The 25,728-nt window shown below is 40.8% G+C and overlaps 1 protein-coding gene across 2 annotated transcripts in view; it reads left to right on the top strand.

Moving 5' to 3' along the window:
* The window catches only part of FSIP1 (fibrous sheath interacting protein 1), a 203,776-nt gene that overhangs the window by 169,006 nt on the left and 9,042 nt on the right, over positions 1-25,728 (top strand). For both annotated transcript variants that reach the window (XM_079914495.1, XM_079914494.1), the window contains one exon: positions 18,376-18,886. In XM_079914495.1, the coding sequence (XP_079770621.1) occupies positions 18,376-18,886 (511 nt within the window). The remainder of the gene's footprint in view (positions 1-18,375; positions 18,887-25,728) is intronic.

Raw genomic sequence — 25,728 nt, 5'->3', positions numbered from 1 at the left:
CTTACCACTGACAAAGTAACTCTCACCGTGTTATAGATACTTTATTTTGTTGTGAGAAATAGTCCTGAAAGGATCATATGCTGATGTGGTGATGGAAATGAATAAAGGGAAAAGTAGTTTGAGAAAGTTATGGTTCTTGGCCAAAAAATGGAATTGTTGACAAATCAAAGTAAAAAGTTGCATTTGGAAATGGGGCTAGTTTATGAAATCTATAATAAGCTCTATGCAGGTGCTGCTAAGTGAAATTCCTTCAGAGAGCAGGAAGGTTATGTAAATGTATGAGATGGTTGAGGGTAGGACAGTAGAGAGAAGGATTGTCCTGGCAGATTAGAGAATATACACATTCTTCTTGAAGGCATTTCAATTAAAACAATTTAAAAACACTAGACTGTCCAAAAGAAACATATTGGTTTGTGATACTACTATGACAACAGAAGTAAGAAAAAGTGATTCATCAAATTATTTGAGCAAAGATTCCAAATAGTGCGAATATCACTCATCAAGTAGGAGATCAGATTTTACCAGAGAATAAAAAAGGGTGCTTAAGTCATGGTATGAGCACATACAGGTGCAGCACATACCTCTCCAAGAAAAAGTATTTCATTCATTAACCCAATTTTGTTAAGCTCCTACTATGTCAAGATACTTTTCTAGGCTCTGGGGATAGAGTCATGAAATGAGCAGTCAACGTCTGTCCACATTTTGCTTGCATTCTCGTGGAAGGAGGCAGGCAACAAAACACAAGTAAATTATAGAGAATGTAAAAAGGGGAAGTGCTGTGTATGGAGAGAAATAAGTCAGGGAAGGGGCATCAGGAGTGGAAGTACAGAAGGAAGCTGTTGACCACAGGGTGGTCAGGGAAGGGTTCCATGAGAAGGTGACATTTGAACAAATACTTGAAAGACACGAAGGAACAAGTTGTGAAGATATCTGGAAGGTGGTCTGTTTCAGGAAGATGGACAGCAAGGGCAACATCCCTAAGACAGGAGCATGCCCCTCATGTTCAAGGAACAGCAAGGTAGTGAGGGTGGCTGGATGGAGTGAATGAGGAGGGAAATAGGAGATAAAAACCCAACAGTGATAGGGGAACCAAACTCCTAGGAGTTTGGCTTTTACTCTGAGGAAGCTGGGAACCATTGGAGGATTCTAAGTAGAAAAGCACCCAGTGGTGTAACTTACATTTTTGATCGGATTCTCGGGGTTGAGAATGCTCAATAGAGCAGCAAGGGGAAGCAGAGAGAGCAATCTGGAGGACATGCAGCATCTGGTGGGAAATGACGATAGATTAGGGTGATAGCACAGAGGAAGTGAGACTAAGTTAGACTCTGGATATGTTTCGAAGTAGAACCAAAAAGATTTCCAGATATATTGTAGACGTGGTGTGAGAGAAAGAATGGAACCAGGGGTGGCTTCAAGGTTTCTCACTTGAGCAGCTGGAAAGCTGGAGTTGCTATTAACTGACATGGAGACTGTGTGAGGAGCAGGGTTAAGGGTGAGATCAAGAATATGGCTTCGGACATGTTAAATTTCAGGTGCATATTGCATATCTAAGTGGAGATGTTAAGAAGGAAGTGGGACAGATGAATTTAAAGTTAGAGGACTGGTCCAAGCAAGAGGTACAGATTTGCGAGTTAACCCTGTATAGATGCATGAGATCACCAAGGTAGTGAGATGAGTAGAAAAGAGAATTGATCCAAGGACTGAGCTCTGGGGCATTCCCCAAGGTAAAGAGGTTGGGGAAATGAGGAAAAACCAGCCAAGGAGGCAGCGGAGGAGCAGCCAGTAAAGAAGGTGGAAAGTTAGGAGAGAGCAGTGGTCTGGAAGCCAAGGGAAGAGTCATCAGCTGTCGTACACTGCTGAGAGATCCGGTAAGACGGGAATTGACCACTGCTTTAGAAATGTGGAGGACATTGGTACCATGGACAAGAGCAATTTGGATGGAGTGGACTAAATCCTGTTTGGAGTGAGCTTAAGAGACATTAGAGGGGGAGGGATTTGATGACATCAAGACCGTTTAAAGAAATTGTATTGTAAAGAAAATGAGAGAATGGAGTGATGTGTGGAGAGAGGTATGGGGTCAAAGGTGGGTGTTTTCTTAAGGTGGAAGAAGAACAAACTTTTTGTATGCTCATAGGAATAATTCTGGAGAGAGAGGGGAACATGGTGATGCAGAAGAGAGTGGGGAGAATTGATAAAGCAATGACCTTGAGTGGGCAAGAAGGGGTTATCTGTCATGTACAAGTGGAGAGATTGGCCAGAGAGAGAAGCATGGAGAGTTCATCTAGGGATGAGGGGCAGCAGGGCATGTGGTATAGATTCTGGTAGATGGGGTGGTAGAGCTTGTGGATGAACTGAAGGGAAAGTCAGGAGCCCATACATATATTTCTGTATTTGTAAATTTGGGGATCATGTGAGTCTCTCTAAAAGAGGTTAGATCTTTTAGGAATGTCAGTGGTCTACTCTGCTGGTACAGTCCTTTCAGTATGTGTGGCAACCAACTGTAGTGTTTGAGCTTACATGAAGATGATGCTAACCGACATCTAATCTTTTAATATCTAGCTTTTAAATATGAAATGTATTTGAAATAAACTCGATTGATAATGTACAGTGGTTTCAGTCTTGAAACAGAGTATTAAAATCCCTAATGAATCTTCAATTTCATGTATTCATTAAAGTAATTAACTACATGTAAAGATTTTCATTTCCACTGGCTTCACAGTTATATATTATTAATTTTAATATGGTAAGTTAGTTATGGGATGATAATTATATTACTACTATGGATTGATAGACTAATAATTTATAAGTACAAAATTAATTTTAACAAGTTAGTCATGAAAAAGTCACTGGCTTTATTAACTAATGAATTCAGTTAAAATGCTTCTTTTTGTGTGTGTGTTACGTGGGCCTCTCACTGTTGTGGCCTCTCCCGTTGCGGAGCACAGGCTCCAGACGCGCAGGCTCAGCGGCCATGGCTCACGGGCCCAGCCGCTCTGCGGCATGTGGGATCTTCCTGGACCGGGGCACGAACCCGTGTCCCCTGCATCGGCAGGCGGACTCTCAACCACTGCACCACCAGGGAAGCCCTAAAATGCATTTTAATAATTAAAAAACTAGATTTATTAAGTTAGTTGTTTTGGCATTTTACAAGGATGGTCTATGTGGGGAAGATTTTGGACATTAAAAAACGGTAATTATAGTAAGGGAATTTACATCCAGCAAATGGAAGCACTTATATGAATCTACTTCCCTGTGTTTCCATTTTTTCCAAATGCATTTTGTATTTCAGCTTATCATCCTTAAATTAATTACTATTAACTGCTTTAGGGGAAATTGTGTTTTTACCATGCATACTTGAAGTTAAAACATTAATTTGAAATTTGATTAAAAGGAGATAAAGGCTGTTCATTATTTTGTCTGACTTCCAGGGACAGTGTTTTCTATATCATAAAATCAGAAAGTACAAAGATATAAAGCTTCTACTGCTTTTTTTTTTTCTATTTCTTCAGCCAGGATACTTTAACATATTCAGTTAGGTGGTGTTTTCAATACCACCACACTGAATATGGATTGTACTTGTCCGTCTGGATACCCTGCATATTCCATTCTAAATAAGTGACTCAGCACCCCAACCTGGAGCAGAGGCTGGAGCTTGTCCTCGCCTATCACTGGAAATCAAAAGAGAGAATGTTAATATGACATGATTAGAAAATATATCCTATGAAAGGTGGGGGCCCTATTTTGCCTTGCTTATTTGAAGTATTTATTTACTAATAAAGAAGCTTTTCAGAAGGCTCTTTCCATATAAATATTTATAAAAAGAAATGGTTTTCTGCCATGCTTGTGAGGCTTTCTGTATAAGTACATGAGTAGATTTCCATAATTAAACCTAACCACGAAGACTGTGATTATTATTCAGTTCTATTTTCATGGCAGACCAAATTAAACCTCTATGTCAAACATGTAGTGAATATCACAGTCATAGGTCCAGAGCGTGGGCTTTTTTTTTTTAGAAAGTTTTTTTTTTTTTTTTTTTTTTTTCTTTTGCTGTACGCGGGCCTCTCACTGTTGTGGCCTCTCCCGTTGCGGAGCACAAGCTCCGGACGCGCAGGCCCAGCGGCCATGGCTCACGGGCCCAGCCGCTCTGCGGCACGTGGGATCCTCCCGGACCGGGGCACGAACCCGCGTCTCCTGCATCGGCAGGCCGACTCTCAACCACTGTGCCACCAGGGAAGCCCCAGAGCGTAGGCTTTTTATTGCACTTGGGAATTTTTGTGAATCTGAAGCATTTTTCCTTGGTCAGTGGAACTAAATTCCTGAAGTTGGTGGGGATGAGGGGGCATCCACAGCTAGGGTGAGTCATTGCCTGTGGAGGGTGATACAGAGAGGACCAGAAGTATCCTCTTCCTTCAGCCAACTTGTCTGTCTGACTACCGTTGCTGGCATCTGAAATGTTTGGGAATTCTTTAGGAGTTAAGGCATTGTTATCTGGTCTTCCCAAATAATCAGTGAAGGTTCATTAATCCATTAAACCATTACCTTCCAAAGCCAAATTGAGAGAGCAGAGTCCAGAGGGAACAGGACACAGGGGAGAGAAGGGGCTGGGCTGTATCCTGGAAGGACAGACTGAGACCACTGAGTTTAGTTTATAGAGTGAGTGCCACTGTAGAAGGTGGAGGAACACCCAAAGAAAGTTTCGTATAGCCAGTAAAACGTTGCCTTGTGTCTCTCTTGTGCCACAGACATGGTGACACAGAGGTGGGGAGGACCCCGTCCCAGTCTTGAGAAACTTAACATCTATCAGGGAAGGCAGACGAAGCGGGTGCTGTGCTGATATAACCTGGCATTCCAGGTTTGGGGGAAGCAGGGGGCAGCTGTCAGCCAGTGGAAGGACCTCTTGTTCATACTTCTGCTTCAGGTTTATGAAGTGGAAGGGACTCTATTAGGCTGTCCTGCTCTATAACATTTTCAGATGTAAAATAGAGTGTGGAGGGGGCATGTCATGGTACCATGCTGCTGCCAGAGCGCCTCTCCTGGAAAATGGAGCTTAACCAACTCTTCTGAGCATCTGTGTGAAGAGTAAGGGTATGAAAAGCTCTGGGTTTACATTCTGGCTTCAGTTTTTATTATTTCTGGGCCTTGGACCAAGATACTTAATTTCTCTGAGCCTTAGTTTCCTTATCTGTTCAATGTGGAGAATGATTTCCCAGTTCTCCTCATTGGGTAGTTGGGAGCATGGAATGGAATAATGTATGTCAGCATTCTTGGTACATGGTGGATGGTCCTTGACTTTATATAAACTCTATCCATACCCCAACTCCACACCCCAACCTCAGTGCAACTAACTAATGACCAGGGCTGGTTTGGTCACCTGCCTAATGTAGGACCTGACAACCAGGGAGGTGGAAAGAGTTATCCCTTTCATATAGCCTCTTGTTCTATGTGGAAGGGAGAATTAAATTCAGAGAGAATATGCATCAAGCAATTTAGATCCTTATGAATTTGGATCCAGTTCACTGCGTAGATTTTTTGTTTAATTCTTAGAGAATTTAACTCCCACAATTTTTGCGTCATAGCAAAACTTGGCAGTCATTGTTCACAGCATACTATCCTTATTCTTAGTGGTAGCATGATTTCACTTTCAGATTGGCAAATGTAAAAGGACAGTTCACTGAGCAGCAATATTAGTAGGGAGCTTCATGTTTATGTAATGACGTCGGGCGTTGTGTGCCATGCAGGCTATACAGGGGTAATTAGATGTTTCAGATACATGTCTAGACTGGGTAAAGCTTCAGGAGCACTTGTTTAACTCTGGGAAAAGCTACAGGTCATCTGTCTGTAACCAGAAAAAGCTCTCCTTGATTAACAAGTTAAACGTGGAGTTAACTCTCTGGTGCGAGATTTACACCCAAGAGGAAAATCAGATCTGATGAGATTTGACAGGACCAATCATCTGTAGAGCTAGACTAGGTCTCACTATATGGCTTCCCTGAGGCTGCTAAAAATGGTATCTCTCAAATATCGTCTACCATCCAGCTGTGGGGCCCGGATTCCCATTCGTAGAATCATGTCTTTGGACTAAGTCATTCTGATTTGAAGAAGCTCCTGTAAAACTTGAGCTTGTTCCTTGGGAGGATTATAGATGGACCTAGATCTCTTTGTCTGAGGGAGAGTAATGAGGAAACACATCTCAGAACAGGTAAGTTTTGATGTGAGGGCAGTGGGACATTTAAAATGGTTTGGGGGCTTCTCTGGGGGCGCAGTGGTTGAGAGTCCGCCTGCCGATGCAGGGGACACGGGTTCGTGCCCCGGTCCGGGAAGATCCCACATGCCGTGGAGTGGCTGGGCCCGTGAGCCAAGGCCGCTGAGCCTGCGCGTCCAGAGCCTGTGCTCCACAGCGGGAGAGGCCACAACAGTGAGAGGCCCGCGTACTGCCAAAAAAAAAAAAAAAAGGTTTGGAATTGAGTATACTTTTTGAGGAATGTGTGCTCAGGTGGAGAGGGCTGAGGAGGCAGCATGGGGTCTTCAGATGCCTTAGGGAAGGGAGCAGAGCAAGGAGGGGACATTGGTGAAAAGGATAAGTGTCCTGTGCATGAAATAAATGCATTTCACGTACATTCCTCTGCTTCACAAAATTCATCTTGAGTCCTGACATTGATTATTTTGAGCAATTATAAAAGTGTCTTGAAACCAGCCCCTTTCTGGTCCTTTTTGGTTGCTATGGTACTTTCTGGTACTGAAGACTTAATAGCATCTGCCCTGAAGCGTAAGCTTCCTGCAGGGAAGACGAAGATTCATGTTCCAACCTTTCCCTCGTGTGTGTCCTCTCCTGGCACCTGATGGTTGCTGTAGCCCCATATGAATCCATTAGAGTATACAGGACAGTTCACTCATTGCAGATTGTTAGTTGTGACATGATGTGCAAAGCTCTATTCCTGGTACCCCAGAGAGACCCTCAGTGCTACGTAGGGGCCACTGGAACTTGGAACATACAGACTTAAGTCGATAACTTCGTAACTGGGTCATCTAGCCACTACTGCTTCTCATTCAAGCGTAGTGTTCCTCCCGGTGTTCCAGCATTGATTGAAATCCTCCCTACTCTGCATCAGGTGCGGTGCTAGCAGCCTCACGCATGTATCTCATGCTCATTTGCATATTGTTAGTTGTTAGTACTCCTCACAACCAGTTGTTAGGAGTCAGCAAGTTGTTGTTTCACTTTTACAGTTTAGACGTTTGAAGTTTTGAGAGATCAAATACTCTGCCCAATATGGAATGGAACAGCTAGGAGTGAGAGAGCTGGGGTTTAAACTCAGAAACGGCAGCCTCTATCTCCTACTCTATGCTGTTGTTAAGGGTATTTCCTCTCCACCTGGGGGTTTCTGTTTTTTGGGTTTTTTTGTTTTTCGTTGTCTTTCAAAAAGATAACATGCAGCCTAGGGGACACTTAACTTGGGGCATTTTACCAAATGAAATATCAATGGCTGTGGGAAAACAACATGGAGAAAGGATGCTGGAGATGCATGTAAGATGTAGAGGAATGTCACGTATTTGCACGGCTTCCCCAGCCCTTCATTTTGATCCATCAGTGGCTGCTGACAGGGTAGGGTCTGTTCCTGTTTAACTTTCTTTAGAGCTCTGGCCTGGTCTTGAACTCTGCCCGCCCAGAATGAAGGCAGACCTCCTCTGTCTTTGCAGTGGATGTGACTTGGTATGGAACACCATTCCATGGCCACTTTTACACCTCGTGTTTGTCTTTTTTTTTTTCTGTTTATCTTGACACTCAAACCTAAGCTATGACCTGGGCTGTCTCCCCTTAGCTCCAATTCATATAATCCCTCCAGCTCTGCTACCTCCCTCTGGCTGCCCTGGGCAGATGTCCTCCCAGGACTCCAAGGGCTTTTCTCCTTTGAGCCAATCCCTTGGGCAGTGCTCTGCTGCTCCCATCTAGCAGTGGCAGTAGGAACCAGCTATTAAGCCATGAGCCCCAAGGATCCTAAAGCATTACTTTGCCTCATAGGATCTCGACAGTGCTGGCCATAGCTCTGCAATGTCTGCATGCAGCCAGCTCTGCCCTGGGAGCCTTTGACCAGCTTATAGAGGCTGGGGTGGAGCTGCTGGCCCAGTGCTCCCAGGCTCATTGTGTGCAGCTCAAGCTGCCACTTCCAGAGCCCTGCCTGCACTTGGAGGCTGTTGCTTACTGTGACTGTCTCAGTCTGGAAGAGCAGAGCCTGAAACTCACAGGCTGCCACTTAATTGGCTAAAGCAACACCAGAAAAGCAGAAATGGGGAGGGGTGGCGACAACGCTGATTGTTTCATCTTGGGGGGACACCTTCAGAGAGAATCCATATGGGGGACTACATTTCAGGGCAGTCCTTCCAGGAGGAGGAAGGGGAAGGATTTTACCCACTGGTTCCTCTCCCCTCTTGGTCAAAGTCTACTCCAAGGGCTGACTGATTTGCACAAGCCTAGAAGTGGCCAGCTGAGCATCTCACACCTCATTAGCAAGTCACAACTCAGCAGCAATAGGGAAGTCCTGGATGAGAGGCAAGAGGGGCATGATGTGCCTGAGGGTGACAGGAGGGGCGTGGCAGTGACATCAATAGCGATACCTGGATCCACAGCTTTGGGGGCAGCACAAGCCTTGTTAGATCCACTCAGCCCAGCTGCAGGCAGGTGCGCAGCTCTGGGTGATGGATAAACCGGGTATGGTCATGTTGGAGCATTTGAATGCCAGTGCAGCATGGCCCCTGGGCTTGTCTGTGCTGCTAGGAAACTTCTTGTCCATTCAGGGAAATATTCAGTTTCCTTTTCCAGTTCCCAGGTTTGGGCATCTCTCTGAGGGGTCTCACTTATGTGGGTGTGTTACTGAACCAAACCTGGGTCTGCTCGCCCATGTGTAGTAAAGCCAGTCTACTGACACCAGGCTGTGGCAAAGGAAAGTGCGGTGTTCAGTGCAGGGCACCAAGCAAAGAGTCCAGGCAGCTAGTGCTTGAAAGACCCGAACTCCCCGAAGGCATTCAGGGAAAGGGTTTTTAAAGAGAGGGTGAGGGAGGGGGGTTGTGGGGTGTGTGATCAGCTCGTGGACCTTCTTCTGATTGGTTGGAGGTGAGGTAATAGGAAGTCAACATCATCAACCTTGTGGTTCCAATCAATCTGGGATCTATGCGCTGGTGGCAGCATACAGTTCACTTCCTCCATCTGATGGGAGCATCAGTACCTGTAAAACAGCTCAGAGTATTATCTGTAAAGCCCTTGAGGAGGAACTAAAGGTCCTTGACTTTGTTTAATGGGTAAACTATTATTATTTGGTCCTGTCTGTTTTCCTTCGCTTCTGCATTTTTTCATGTCTCTGATTAAACTTATGCTTTGGTAGAGTTTCTCTACAGACAGAAGGCAGGCGGAGGACATGGGCGTGGGGGAGTCCTATTCTGGGAAGGTCCCTTCGGGTCCTGCTTGGCGACAGGTGGGGTCCAGCTGAGGGTTCTCTCTGATTGGGGCCATCTAGATAATGCTACCGTAGTGAGACACTGCACAGCAAAAGGCAGAAGAGTTGTCCTCAGAGCAGCTGATGAATGTGGCACTGATCACCAATCGAGGGCCCATGTCTCTGGAAAGCAGAAGTCCTCTTGGTCAGAGCCTGGAGGCTTTGTTCGATCCGTTGACAGGCCGTGTGAGGTGAGGTACTACCTTTTAGGCCATGCTGTATCTCCACTTTGTTTCAGCGCCAGTAGGTGGCCTCCTCCGTGTCCTCCTGGGCTGGGTGTGAGTTGTGATCAGTTATCCTCCTTAACTCCTGTTGGATATCCTCGCCTGACCTGACCTTAAATGAGCCCTTGTTGGGGATGGTCCTGTGGTGACCACGGCACCACTGCTTCTAGGCTAGCCCAGAAAGCGCATGCTGAAGATCCCGGAGACAGTTCTGAGGTCACCTTCTCCTTAATGGGAAGTTTACATGATGTCAAGAGAAGTATTTAGAGTTCTGCAGCCCTGTGGGCATACCGGGGTTCTTTAGTTTAGTTTAGTTTTAAATATTGGAGTAGAGTTGATTAACAATGTTGTGTTCATTTCAGGTGTACAGCAAAGTGACTCAGTTATACATATACATGCACCTATTCTTTTTCAAATTCTTTCCCATCTAGGTTATTACAGAGTATTGAGCAGAGTTCCCTGTGCTGTACAGTAGGTCCTTGTCGGTTATCTCTTCTGATGATACCGTATCGCTCTAACTTGACTCATGTCCCAGCTGACCTCCGACAAAAGGGTGAAGCTTGATCTGGACTCTGGCCCACGTTTAAGCATTTAAATAGCTAGTGGCTCTCTTGACTCTGACCCCGTCATGACCTCCTCTGACCCAACTTACCTCTACATAGTAAAAATAAACTTCAAACTGAGAGTAGAGAAGACCGTGCAAATGATTTTCATAACTGTTACTATCCGATAAACTAGCCATCTTGCATAGCAGTGAGAATTAGTTGTTCAAAAAGTAACATACAGGATATATTTCCCCAGGGAGTGGGGGCTGGGTGGGTAGGTGGGTGGGTGCTCCAGCCCCCTGTGACCAGAAGAAATGCTCTGTGTACAAACTGGCTCACCTCATTTCTGAAAACCTCCTGGTTAAGCTTTGTTTTGCTGGGAGAATGTGGGACAGGGGTGCCAGGCTCCTTCCAGCTGCAGAGCTGGAACCCAAGCCTTGTTTCTGGCAAGGAAGTGACAGATGTGTTACAGAAGGGCCATTCCAGTGACTCATTCAGAACAAGGGGAATCTGATTGAAGTTGATCTGCTGTCTCTACTGCTAAAAAACAGCAGCTGCTGGCAATGCTCAAGTGATAGTTTCCCCCCAGAATGGAAAAATGAGAGCCCTTTTCCCCCATCATTCTTTTAGAAACTGAAGTTGTGAAGTCGATCTAGCTGTCCTCCAGGCTCATCTGCACCCTTCTGACTATGTCATCAACTAAAGCTGAGTTCCTGGCCCCTTTTCAAATTGGAGGAATGGAGGATCCCATACGCTGCTTCTAGATCCTCCCATCCATGCCCACCCTTCCTTTATACACTGGGATCCTGCTGGCATCCCACCCTTCTTGTCCTCTTAGAAACAGAAAGCCTGATGTCATGGATACCAGCTCTGGCACCTAGGCTGGGAAGAACCATCACCGAATGCTCATGGGCACAGCAGCCTTTCATGGAGCAAACACATCAGGCAAACCCTTCCAAGCCCTGCCTCTCCTAGTCATTCGGGGAAGATAGGTGGCCTGGGCAAGGGGGGTGTCCTATGCTGCTACATGGTTACTTTGACATGGCAGGCCCCGCATAAAAGCGGACTTCCAATACCATCACGACATTTATGAACTCACTTCAGAGCCGCTCATCTTGACCTATTTCACACACTGTTATTCTATCCACAGATCCTCCAGCTTCTGACCTGGGGGCTGACTCATTTTCCTGTTTACAACCTGGCCTCAGCCAGGTTTACATAGTTTTACATAGTTTCTCTGGCAGTGACCTTTTGACTAGAGTTCAGAGCCTCCTCTGGCTGAACAACCTCTGACTATTCTGGGTAAAAATATGCCAGATCTTGCCTGGCTGCCGGGACCTTTGTGACCTCTGAAGAGCATCGTACCTGCCAGACTTGCCTCTGTGTGACTGGGGTAGCCTCAGTGTAAGAAAGGAAGGGCGAAGAATAGGATAGGGAGGGAAGGAGCTAAGGAGGGGAAGGGTTAATAAGCCTGTTCCTTCTGTGAGTCCTTGGCAGTGTATCCTTGTTGATGCAGACATTCAGAGGAACACTAATCACTTACCCCCATCATTTTCAGGCTTGTTTACTCTTAAGAACCACAAGTGATGTGACTCTGTTGAGCTCATATGAGCTGATTAGGAGCATATTGACTTGAAAGTGCTGTTCTGTAGTCCACCTGGAAGTCTTACCATTCTGTCTACAAGTGAATATTTTCTGACAAGTAATTCTACTTTTATATCTCAGTTAGCTATTCAGTGAGTGCTCAGACTGAATGAGATAGGTGACGTTTGGCAACTCCTTGATTCTTAATCCTTTAGTTGGCTATAAAACTTCATTAAGTGTCAGGTCCCTTCTATTGGTTATGTACTTAATAGCAATTCTAGTTTAGCAATGTGGTAGATTTATTTTGGGGTCCCTGCTCTGCTCATGCCTTCTTCTTTGGGAAATCCCCCTTACCCAAAAGCATGGACTTGAGTGGCCAAGTTCATACTATGTGACCCTCACCACAGGTGATTGGACTAGTGGGAAACACTTGAAACTGACATTTCAGTCCGTCATTTGGTCAGTGACCAACCAGTTTATCTTGCTTGAAAATTTGAGCTAATAGACATAGAGACCACTGTCAGTCATTGGTGGGTGACAGACTCTTAATGTCATGCTGATTGCAGACCAGAGTTAACTCATGCTACCTGGGCAAGCTGAGGTTGTGAGAGAGCAGAAACCTTTAATAAGCAGAGAAAGCTGGTTTACAGAGAGGAGCATGCATCAGACAAGCAGTGAGTTAAGAGACCACAGGGACTCAGTAAGAGAACGACGACGCACATGACTTTGGTTCCTGGGGGCTTCTCATCTCCAGACCCCAACAGGCCTGTTGATACTTCATTTCCTGCTTATTGGTATCCATGAGGTGACTTCTTAGATCCTACATCAACACTCACCTCTACTGCCTGAGATGAAGAGATTTCTAGACAAGCGAAAGCTAAAGGAGTTCATCGTAGCCTACCCTGTTTTGGGGAGTTTTTTTGAGATAAGGATTTCTGTCCCTAACGGCTAAAAAACCTTGACTAAACTACTGCTTAAGTGTTGCCAGCAGTGGCTGCAGCAGAGAGTTGTAAACTTATATATTGGTAATTAAGCAAAGGGTGGGGTGTTTTCTAGCTGTTTATTTTAAAGTAGAACTTGATGTCATTGAAAGCAATTTATATCCACACTCTTGCTGTTAATCATTTAGGGCTTCTGGCTTCCCACCATTTTCTCACTTGTGATAAATGTATTGGCTTTATAGGGTGGGCCTTTAGGAACTTAGTGTTTGTGGGGAAAAAAAAACCCCAACATCAGACATAAGCTTACATCAAAGGACAAAATTGCCTCTGCTAGTTTGTAATACTTGACTTTCTGGTTATCTGCACCAGAGACATAAAATCTTGATTGCCTTGTCAACAAACCCAGTACCAAATGAGTGGAGATTTTTATGGCCGGGGAAACTCCACATACCTAGCATAGGAGGGGAGGCAGGGATGAAGGTCAGGTAATCCACAGCCTGTGATCCCTTACCAGCAATTACAAGTTACATTCCCCATCAGATTTAGCTCCTACACCAAACTGGTATTTCTATGGGTGGAGAAGTATAAACAGTGGGCACCCTGTGAATGGAGGTGGGGTTGTCTTTTTTTTTTTTTCTGAAGTGAGCTGAAGTAGAGGACACCGTGTAAATCTGTGTAAGATGCTGAGGTAGTTGGGGTAATAAAATCCAAAGTTAAGCGAAATAATCTACAGGAAGGGTTTTTAATATCTGAGGGAATGGACAGAAAAGTGAATGTCAGTTGGGAAAAGGATACTTAGAGAATGGTAGAGGAAGAACTCATTTACAATGAGAGACTAGGTAAGGCATTTAAGCTCTGGACCCAGACTATCTGGATTCAAGTCCCACCACCTAGTAGTTGTATGACCAAGGATGGATTACTTAATTTCTCATTGCCTCAGTTCTTCATCTATAAAATGGGAATAACAATAGTATCTACTGCATAGGTTTGTTATGGAGATTAAAGGAATTGATACATGTAAGATGCATAGGGCAGTATCTGGCCCAAAGTAGGTGCTTAGTAAATGCTAGTTTTTATTATTCTGTACGACATCACCTGGGGTGCCAACAAGACCAGCAAGATGCATGAGAACGAACACCACAAGTGTTCTATAGTTTTTTCCTGTTGAGAAAATCCAATACATTTACTCTATGACTACAGAGTACGTGTGTTTTGGCTAAAACAAGAAAGAAGATCCATAAAAAGACTATTTAAATGAGGATGGGAAAAGAGGGGCTTTCATAGAAGGAGAGAAAATAGATTGGGCTCTGGTCTGGAAAAATGAAGACTGAGATGCACTATGATGAATTTCATGAACGACAGGAATAGCATGAATAATAACTTGTTTATGAAATACTGGAAAATTAGAGCTGGCACGAAAGATGAATACTTTGAGGTAAAGACTTGAACAGATGGTTACTTGACTGTGCTTGCACGGTGAGTCAGTCGTTGAGATACAGAGCTTAATTAGTTCAGAGTTTGAAATCAATCTGGATGAAAGGTGTGGGTTATGGCTCTGGACCTATCAAGGGTCATTAGGGATGTTTGTGATAAGCCCCATTTAGTCCAGTTCCGCATTTGTAAATAACTTATATTAATGTAGTACTTAGCCATTTCAAAACACTCAGCAACCTTCCACAACACTGATTTACTGAGCATGTACTGTGGGCAAGACTCTGCAGGGAATCAAAAGGTGAGAAAGATGGCTTGTGTTGAAGGTTCTGATGTCTTACCACCCAGAAACACTGTAATGAAATTAATTTAATTTGAGAGCTTAATATACTTGGTTTACTTGTACTTACAATGTTTTGAGACCAGAGAATTTTTAGTTATTTTTTGAGTTCAAGATGGTATTGTGAAGAAATTAAAGAATTAAAGTTCTCTTTTTGTTATTGTTTTCATAAATTCTACCCAGGTGACATTCTGAGGTGCAATAGAACAGCTTATTCTAGTATGTATTTTTAATTTTAGAGTAGTTATTCATAAAAAGCAATTTTAGAGCTACAAGTTAACGTAGAGATCATCTTCTTCAATTCCTTTTTTCACACCTGCAGTAAATGGGTCCCTTAGGTGATACGCACAAGGTGGCAAAGCTTGAACTGAAGCCCAAGTTCTAGTCTTTTCTTTCCCATTGGGCTGCTTCCCCCAGAGGATCAGGGTTATTGTAGTTGAGCTTATTTCTGTGTACATACAGACTCAAATGTGTTATGCTTTATCTTGGAGCACCCAGAAGATTTACTGTGAAACCAGTGAAGCTTAAGCTTCAGGGACCCTCTCTTGTATGAACCTTGAGTGGGGAGAGGAAGCTAGGTTGCAGTCAGGAAACATAAGCATTTCTGGTAAATGACCTAAAGAGATAGTGTAAGAGATGGACTTGATGTTTCCCCCATTAATTTTTTGTGATCTTTTTCACATTCCAAAGAAGAAAAACTCACTTTTATACCTATTTTCTATTTGTAATTTTGTATTCTTTTTCTTAAAGAAGTACCCTCCCCTGCTCCAATATCACATAAACTTCAGGCTGCAGGAAACCTGGATCTGCTTCTGATGCCCAAAGATATAGCCAGTTGGGAATTTCATTTTAATATTCCAGAGTTTTATTTTTTTATTTATTTTTTAAAAATAATTTTATTTATTTATGGCTGCATCGGGCCTTCATTGCTGTGCGCAGGCTTTCTCTAGTTGAGGTGAGTGGGGGTCTACTCTTCATTGGGGTGCGTGGGCTTCTCATTGTGGTGGCTTCTCTTGTTGTGGAGCACGGGCTCTAGGTGCACGGGCTTCAGTAGTTGTAGCACGCGGGCTCAGTAGTTGTGCCTCGCGGGCTCTAGAGCGCAGGCTCAGTTGTTGTGGCGCACGGGCTTAGTTGCTCTGTGGCATGTGGGATCTTCCTGGACCAGGGCTCAAATCTGTGTCCCCTGCATTGGCAGGTGGATTCTTAACCACTGTGCCACCAGGAGAGCCCCAGATATTTATTTTTAAATTAATTTTATTTAAAATTTTTGAATGCATTTAAATCACTTTTATATTTTATTTTAAGTTAATTATACTTATAGTAATAAAATAAATAGTTGTGTTAAAATGTTTTAAACAAAAATGATAGCTCCTTGCCCATTCTTCCCCATTTCTTAGTTTTGCTCTCCAGAGTCAACCCCTTTTAATTCCTTTAGAAGGTTTCCCCTGCTTTAACTCTATATTATTTCTTAATAGCTTGCCTTCCTAATTGATCAGTTTTATATCAATTTACAATGACCTGACATTTCATATCAATAATATGATGGTACTGTATTGTTATATCAATTATATATTGACTTCCTATAATTATAGCCAAGGGTTTCACATTGTTACTCCAAACATTCCTTCTCTCTCCTACCACTTCTCCAAAATAGTTAAATCACAATTTTTGGTTATCCCAGTCATCACTATTTATATTATGATGACTGTGAAAGCATCATTTACAGCAAAAGCAAGTAGTATACTATAGTATCCTTTCTTGTACAACTTTTTTGTTTGTCCTAGAGTTATAATTATCTTATTTTCTTTTGCTTAATTTTCTGTTATCTATCTGAAAAACTAGCTTTCTGTTTTCCCCAGAGTTCATAATTGCTTTATTTTTCCTTTTACTTAAATTTCTGTGTGTCTAGCAAAATATGTCTTCAGAACTTCCAAGCATCTATCCTATCAATATTATTTGGGGACATGAGCAAACATATCAGATGATCTACCCATCTTCCACCTCCCCCTCTTTTATTCCCCGCCCCTCCCAGAGACCTCCTTCCATAATCCTTCACGCTCTTGCTCTAGTATGGACTGATTTTTTTCTAGGGTCTGGAAATTTCATATGTTAAGCCTTTGGTTTGGATGTTTGCTGAGGATGACACTCAGTGGACGGTTTCTAAATCCTAGGGAATTGTTTACTCATTATAAGGAATTTTATATATGCAGATTTTGAAAGTATATTTTAGTTATCTAGCACCATATAAGGGCTGCCTTCATTTTCTAGTTGACTACATTTACATAATAGGGTGAAGGGAATGCTCCTATGCATCTGGATGCATGAAATGTCTAGTGATTAAAAGTAGGATTTGCTAATATGTAATTCAACCTATTTTTTTTTGATGTGCATATTAACCTTAGGGTGATTTACCTGAATTTTGAATCCCAGGTGATTATTAAGAATATATTCCCAGACAATTTCTTGTTACTCTCAAACTCATAATGGTACTCGCCACTATGAAAACTGGTTTTTAATATATGGAAGTTAAATATAATTTTAAAACACATAATATTTTTTAAAAGCATGATACAAAATTTGTTTAATGTACTACTTTTTGTTAGCTGCATTAGAAGCATTGCACAGTAATGGGGAATTAAATATACTAGTTCTAATAACAGCTCTGCCCCAATACTTTATACATGCAGAATATTTGGTTAATTCTTACTGTGTCCTACAAAGTAGACCAACAGCATTGTTTTAATTTACTGAAGTAGAAATTAAGGCAATTACAATTCATGATTAGGTTTTCTTATGGGAATTTCTTGTTTTCAGATAATTCATTCCCCTGTGAAGGAGGATTAGTGTTGTCCTAGATAATCCACCATGTAAATCAGGGACAGTGCTGATTCTTTAAAGAAGGAGAAATTTTTTTCAGTGTCTTTCAATATATTTCAATCACGTTCTTTTTGACATTGTTGCAATTCAGGTGGCATGCTGTTCAGTTGAATTCTTATAGAACATAGCTCTGTACTTCTGTTTGATTTATTTCCTGAGAGCATCACTGGAAGAGAAGAAATATTTTTAAATCCTTAAGATCTTGGTTGAAACAATCAGCCCTGATAACATCTACAAGCGGAGATTAAATGTGTATGATCAAATCCTCTTCCCAGAATGCACTGCTATTGGAATGTCTCTGGCCTCTGTCTAGGCCTGTAACATTGAAGCAACTACACATCTCAGGATGCACCACCCCTTCACTCTTCCTTTTCTGTCTTTGGTAGTATTGTCCACTGAAAGTTGTAGACAGACATAGGATTGGTGAATCCCCAGGGGCAGGTGAATCTGCCCTGTTTGCCTGATATAGGAATTGGGTGGTGATAGGGTTTACACCAAGGAATAGTGGGAACAGAGAAACACCTACTGAAGATTATGGCAGGATTCCTGGCTATTTATCAAACAGCTGCTTACTTACTACCCTGTTTGATGCCCCAAGACTGATAAAATCGAAGGTGCTTTTCTAATATCTTCATTTCAGCTCCAGGTACTTCTATGTGTAGAGGGAGTGTTAGTGGTTAATTTGGTGCTGCAGTTCATTTCCATCCCTGTTGTGGGACTTTTATCTGGATCTTAGTATGTGTGATTGATTCTAAACTTATTCTCTAGGCATGTTGTACATTTCCCCTGCAATTTTGGCTACTTTAATATGAATGGTTTTGTTATTTGGGTGTTTTGAGTAAAAGATTTCCTGTTACTTGCATTTGTACTACACTACTGGAAGCTTACCAAAGTTAAATGTGTTTACTTAATCAATTGACTATGAAAACTTTTGGTTTATTTCACCAGTTAGATTCAACATCACTTCTCTCTGAGGAACAGTTAAGGTGTCTTCTGGATGAATGCACACTTAAACAAAAATCCATGATTAGACTGTCTTCAGAAAGAGAAAAGAAAGACATTGAGGATATAACACCTGAGTTGCCCCAGCTTTCCAGATCTATTCTCTCTGAGTCACTAGATGAGTCAAAAACAAAGGTCAAAAGCACTGAGGTGGAAGACGCAAATATGCCTGAGAATGCCGAAGGTGAAACATCTAGAGGCTACTATCTGACCAAAGCCTCGACTGGGCATTTTATGTCAGAAGCTCTTGTCGTTGAAGCAAAGAATATGAAATGCCTCCAGCTTTCTGAGGACAAGGTTATTGGTGACACAAAAGACTATTTTATGTCAAAGACTCTTGGCATTGGGAGACTGAAAAGGCCCTCTTTCTTGGATGATCCACTGTATGGCATCAGCGTGAGCCTTTCATCCGAAGACCAACATCTGAAACTCAGCCCTCCAGAGAAACCCAGACCAGGTGAGGCTTGGAGAATACACTGAAAATAATCCTTACTAAACACTTCAATATAAAGGTAGTATAGTTTAAAGTAGAGTAGGATAAGGAGGTATGCTTGAAAGTCACAAATGGGGTCAATTAAGAGCATTCTAACATATGAATGTATTTATTAATCTTCATATCAAGATTGAGAATAGTACTCATATGAAATGCATTATTCTTAATGGTAGCTAATACATATTCTTGATGGTTATCCAGAAAACAATGTTGATTTCAGAGGAAAAGAGAAATTAGTTTGAATGGATACAAATAATTTGAGTAGATTTGCTTAGTATTTTAACTTCCAAATTTCAGTGATGAAAATTTGTTCCAAGGAATGAATTTGTAAAATGCCATATATCATTGTGGTTTTGTTCGTTTCTGTACGCAAACCTCCCATCCCAGCTACTTGTATAGTGTCAGGTTTTTTGTTTTTCGTTTTAATTTTGAACCAGTGTTGCATCTTACAATGGTACAATGGTACAGGATACAAGTACTATGGGCAGTTTTTTTGATATAAACAAATATTCAATTATTTATTTATGTTAGAAGTCTAACATAGTCTGTGTTGTATTTGTTGAGTCTATTTAAATAGCTTCAGCTTTTCCTCTCGTGTAGATTACTCTAAAATATATTGTCTATTAAATCTATATCTATTACCTATTAAATCTATAATCTACTAATTTTGAACTAACTCCTCAGCCCTGTATTTCTAACTGCCATCTAGATATGGCCTCAAACTGATTTCCTCATTCTTCCCTCTCAACTGAGATTGTCCTCTTGACTTCTGTTACCTCAACCACCCAGGCTTCAAATCTGAGTCATCACTGAATCGTCCCTCTCTCTTGCTTCCCACTTCCAATCTTCCAATCTTGTTTGTTCTGCTCCTGCAGTGTCTCCCATGTCCATCCCTCCCTTGCTCTTCCTACCACAACTGGACCAATGCGATAACCTGATCAGGCCTCCCTGCCTCTGGTCTCTCCTCTCCTCCTGCCATTGTCAACCACCTAAACTAATTCCCCCAAAGTACAACTTTGATAAACATACTTCCCAGCTTAAAAAGCTTCTATGACTCTCCTCCGCCTATTGAATGAAGTCTGAATTCTTGAACAGGCCTGCTGTTCAAGGCCTCCACACTCTGACCTGCAGTTCCCTTTGAAATCAATCTCTATCTAGTGCCCTAAATGTTATTCAGGTTGTAGCTGATCTGGGCTCAGGATTCCCAGTGCTTTCCCATGTTGCTCAGGCCCCTTTCTTCTCAGGCTTGTTCAGGTATCCCTTCAATAGTAGTTGAATTCTAACCCTATCCTCTCTGAATGTAACCTTCCCTCATCTTCTCTTTTAAAAGTCTTACTTCTCTTCTAAATGTCCAAGGGTATTGATCACATCGTTTTACACACACTCTCTTGACATCATTTGGCACACACACCCACACTTTTTCTCCCTTAGAATTGTGTAACCTTTTTGAGGACAGGGGTCCTATCTTCTGATTCATTGTTACATCTTCTATGATGTCCAAAGTGCTGCCTTAAGTCAAGTGCCTGTTTAATAAATAAAGGAATTTAAATTATCCAGTTTTAGAATAATGCACTGAAAGTATGGTTCACATTTATTCTTTGCATTATGAATGAAAGCAGGTGGTATTGCTTAAGAATTAGGCAAGCCTCACATTCTATATAAAGATTTGGAACCTTTTTCTTTTTTTCTTTTGGTGAAATTCCACAAGCTATACAGTTTTTACCTAGCAGCAGAGTTCACTTACAACATGCAATTCAATTAAATGAGTGTGGTCTGCCTTCTCCCACCAAGATCTTCATTTAATAAATACGCCATGAGAACTTTGTTCTACTCTTTTTCTTTCTTTCTTTTTGTATTTTCTTTTCTTTTTGGACAGAAGATTTTCTTTCTTTCTTTTTGGACAGAAGGTTTTTAGTAGAAACAAAGTATCTGCATTTCCCCTTTGTCTACTGTAATCAGACTTACTCAGTTGGGTATGATGATTTACTGTCTATGAGGTCTCATTCCCGTGGAGTCAGTGTATGGGGCTTTGGAACAGCATTTTGCTAAAATATAACTTTACTTCCATGTGAATGGCAGTCACACTGATGTATATTTGTCACTGAGAAGAACATGGAAAGATGGAATGAACTAGAACTTAATGTGACTTAATGGAAAGAAGCTATGGTGGCTTACCTATAACTTCAGAAAACATGCCTCTGATGGTGCTAGATAATCCTAATGTTTGATTAAAATGACCCTGTGAGTATGGAGGCTTAAGATGGCATAGATGTGAATATAGGAACCAATTTTACTTTCTGTTTATTACATAATAAACCTTAAGGAATAGGTCCTACATTATTATTTTGAGAGCAGGTCAGCCTATCTGAAGCTGGAGTTTTTCTTTTACTAACCTCAGCATTTACAATTATTAAAATAACTTGCTAATCAGTTTATTCTAAAATACTAAATTGGACATTATGTACTTTATGCAAAAATGAACACCAAAACATCAAAAATGAACATGCTAAACCAGTTTTCTTGGCAAAAAGCCCTTTAAAGATGTAATTGTAACAAGAAATTGCAGTGTGTTCAGGTGTTACATTATATTCCCTCTCTTTCTCAGGAAACGGATATGTGTGAATATGAGTCAGATGAGATTTCTGTAAGCACAGAGGAAGAAAATAGAACCATTTATCATTTTCTCTTTAAATAGCAAATATTATTGATATGTAGTTTTCTTTTCCTTGATGAACTGAGTCTGTTACGAATATTAAAATTCTGCTTCTAAAAGGCAGAGTCAGATAAAACTTCAAAAGGGACCAAGCCTAGTGACATTGAGGACCAGTTTCAATTGTGGTATTGAAAATAAGGATTTGCTTCACAGATGTTTTAAAAGTTTCTAGTGTGAAGTACCTCATTTTGTTTTTTTTTTTTTGAAATACAGTTGATGTACAACATTACATTGGTTGTAGGTGTACAGCATAGTGATTCAGTATTTTTACAGATTATACTCCATTAGTAGTTATTACAAGATAATGACTACAATTCCTTGTGCTATACAATATATCCTTGTTGCTTATCTATTTTATACAGAGTATTTTGTATCTCTTAATCCCATAGCCCTAATTTACCCCTCCCCTCTTCCCTTCCCCCTCTGGTAACCACTAGTTTCTTTTCTATATCTGTGAGTCACTTTCTGTTTTGCTATATACATTCATTTGTGTTATTTTTTAGATTCCACATGTAAGTGATATCATATAATATTTGTCTTTCTTTGTCTGACTTATTTCACTAAGCATAATATTCTTTAGGTCCATCCACATTGCTGCAAATGGCAGAATTTTATACTTTTTATGGCTGCGTAATATTCCATTGTATATATATATATTTATAACACTTCTTATCTGTTTGTCTGTTGATGGACACTTGGGTGGCTTCCATATTTTGGCTATTGTAAATAGTGCTATTATGAACATTGGGGTACATGTATCTTCGAATTAGTGTTTTCATTTTTTCTGGGTATAGACCCAGGAGGGAATTGCCGGGTCATTTGGCAGTTCTATTTTTAGTTTTTTGAGGAACCTCTGTACTGTTTTCCATAATGGCTGCACCAATTTACATTCGCATCAACAGTGTACAAGGGTTTCCTTTTCTCCACATCCTCTCCAACATTTGTTATTTGTAGGCTTTTTGATGATAGCCATTCTGACAGGTGTAAGGTGATATCCCATTTTGTTCTGATTTGCATTTCTCTGATAATTAGTGATGTTGAACATCTTTTCATGTGCCTGTAAGACATCTGCTTGTCGTCTTTGGAAAAATGTCTATTCAGATCTTCTGCTCATCGTTTGTTTTTTGATATTGAGTTGTATGACCTGTTTATGTATTTTTCTGGTTGTTTGTTTTTGTTTGTGTTTTTTTGCGGTACACGGGCCTCTCACTGCTGTGGCCTCTCCCGCTGCGGAGCACAGGCTCCGGATGCGCAGGCTCAGCGGCCATGGCCCACGGGCCCAGCCGCTCTGTGGCATGTGGGATCTTCCTGGACCGGGGCACGAACCAGTGTCCCCTGCATCGGCAGGTGGACTCCCAACCACTGCGCCACCAGGGAAGCCCTGGTTATGTATTTTTGGTATTAACCTTTTGTCAGTCATATCATTTGCAAATATTTTCTCCCATTCTGTAGGTTGTCTTTTTGTTTTGTTGATGGTTTCCTTTGTTGTGCAAAAGCTTTTAAGTTTAATTAGGTCCAATTTGTTTATTTTTGCTTTTATTTCTTTTGTCTTTGGAGAAAGGTCCAAAAAATTTTTGCTACAATTTATGTCAAAGAATGTTATACCTATGTTGTCTTCTAGGAATTTTATGGTTTCAGGTCTTACATTTAGGTCTTTAATCTATTTTGAGTTTATTTTTGTATATGGTGTGAGGAAATATTGTGGTCTCATTCTTTTACTTGTAACTGCCCGGTTTCTCCAGCACCACTTCTTGAAGAGACTGTCTTTTCTCCATTGTATATTCTTGCCTCCTAGGTCATAGGTTAATTGAACATAAGTGTGTGGTTTTATTTCTGGGCTCCCTGTTCTGTTCCGTTGATCTATGTGCCTGTTTTTTGTACCATGCTGTTTTGATTACTGTAGCTTTATAGTATAGTTTGAAGTCTGAGGGTGGTACCTCCTGCTTTGTTCTTTTTTTCTCAAGATTTCTTTGGCAATTTGGGGTCTTTTGTTGTTCCATCTGAATTTTAGGATTATTTGTTGCAGTTGTGTGAAATGTCATGGGTATTTTGATAGGGATTGCATCAAATCTGTAGATTGCTTTGGGTAGTATGGACATTCTAACAATATTAATTCTTCTAATCCAAGAGCACAGGATATTTTACCATTTCTTTGTATCATCTTCAATTTCCTTTATCAATGTTTTATAGTTTTCACAGTATAGGTCTTCAACCTCCTTTGTTAAATTTATTCCTAGGTATTTTATTCTTTTTGATGTGATTTTAAAAGAGATTGGTTTGAAAAGAGAAAACTTTTTTCTGATAGTTCATTATTAGTGTATGGAAAAGCAATAGATTTCTGTATATTAATCTTGTATCATCTACCTTGCTGAATTCATTTATTAGTTCTAATGGCTTTTGGGTAGAGACTTTAGGGTTTTCTATATTAAAGTATCATGTCGTCTGCAAATAGTGACAGTTTCACTTCTCCCCTTTCAATTTCTGTGCCTTTTCTTTTTATTGTCTGATTGCTGTGGCTAGTACTTCCGATACTATGTTAAATAGAAGTTTCAAGAGTGGGCAACCTTATCTTGTTCTTGAATTTAGAGGAAAGGCTTTTAACTTTTCTCTGTTGAGTATGATGTTAGCTATGGGCTTGTCATAAATGGCCTTTATTATGTTGAGATATGTTCCCTCTAGAGCCACTTGGATGAGAGTTTTTTCATGAGTGAATGATGAATTTTGTCAAATGCTTTTTCTGTGTCTATTGAGATAATCATGTAATTTTATCTTTTCTTTTGTTAGTGTGGTGTTTCACATTGATTGATTTGCAGATATTGAACCATCCTTGGATCCCTGGGATAAATCCTACTTGATCATGGTGTATGATCCTTTTTGTATATTGTTGGATTTGGTTTGATAATATTTCACTGAGGATTTTTGCATCTATATTTATCAAAGATATTGGCCTGTAATTTTCTTCTTTTGTAGTATCTTTGTCTGGTTTTGGTATCAGGGTAATGGTGGCCTTGTAGAATGAATTTGGGAGTGTTTCATCCGTTTCAATTTTTTTGGAATAGTTTGAGAAGGATGGGTACTAGTTCTTCTTTATATGTTTGGTAGAATTTACCCATGAAGCTATCTGGTCCTGGACTTCTGTTTGCTGGGAAGTTTTTTTTTATTACAAATTCAATTTCACTACTAGTGACAGGTTTGTTCAAATTGTCTGTTTCTTTGTGAGTCAGTCTTGGAAGGCTATATGTTTCTAGAAATTTGTCCATTTCTTCTAGGTTGTCCAATTTGTTGGCATATAATTGGTCATAGTATTCTATTCTGATTTTTTGTATCTCTGTGGTATCAGTTGCTTTTCTTCTCTTTTATTTCTTATTTTATTTGGGTCCTCTCCTCTTTTCTTCTTGGTGAGTGTAGCTAAAGTTTTATCAATTTTGTTTACCTTTACAAAAGAAAGCAGCTCCTGTTTTCATTGATATTTTCTATTTTTGGGTTCTCTATTTTATTTATTTCCTCTTTGAAATAAATCCTTCAATTTATAAATCCTTTATTATATCCTTCCTTCTGCTGACTTTGGGCCTTGTTTGTTCTTTTTTTTTCTAATTCTTTTAGGTGGTAGGTTATGTTGTTTATTTTAGATTTTTCTTGTTTCTTGATAAAGGCCTGTATCTCTATGAACTTCTCTCTTAGAAATGCTTTTGCTGCATCCTGTAGATTTTGGAGTGCTGTGTTTCCATGTTCATTTGTCTTGAGGTATTTTCTGATTTCCTCTTTGATTTCTTCATTGACTCATTGGGGTATTTTGGGGTTTTTTTGACCCATTGGTTTTTTTAGTAGCATGGTGTTTAGTCTTCACATGTTTGTTCTTTTCCCATTTTTCTTTTTGTAATTGATATCTAGTTTCATACTGTTGTGGTCAGAAAAAATGCTTGATATACTTTCTGTCATCTTAAACGTGTTGAGACTTGTTTTGTGGCCTAGCATGTGGCCTAGCATGTGCACTTGAGAAGAATGTGTATTCTGCTGTTTTTGGATGTACTGTCCTGTAGATACCTATTAAATCCAACTGGTCTATTGTATCATAAGACCACTGTTGCCTCAT

Source organism: Stenella coeruleoalba (assembly GCF_951394435.1).
Source record: "Stenella coeruleoalba genome assembly, chromosome: 2".
NCBI lineage: Eukaryota > Metazoa > Chordata > Mammalia > Artiodactyla > Delphinidae > Stenella > Stenella coeruleoalba.
The sequence above is the reverse complement of the archived record's forward strand: the minus strand, read 5'-3'. Positions and strand labels throughout refer to the sequence as shown.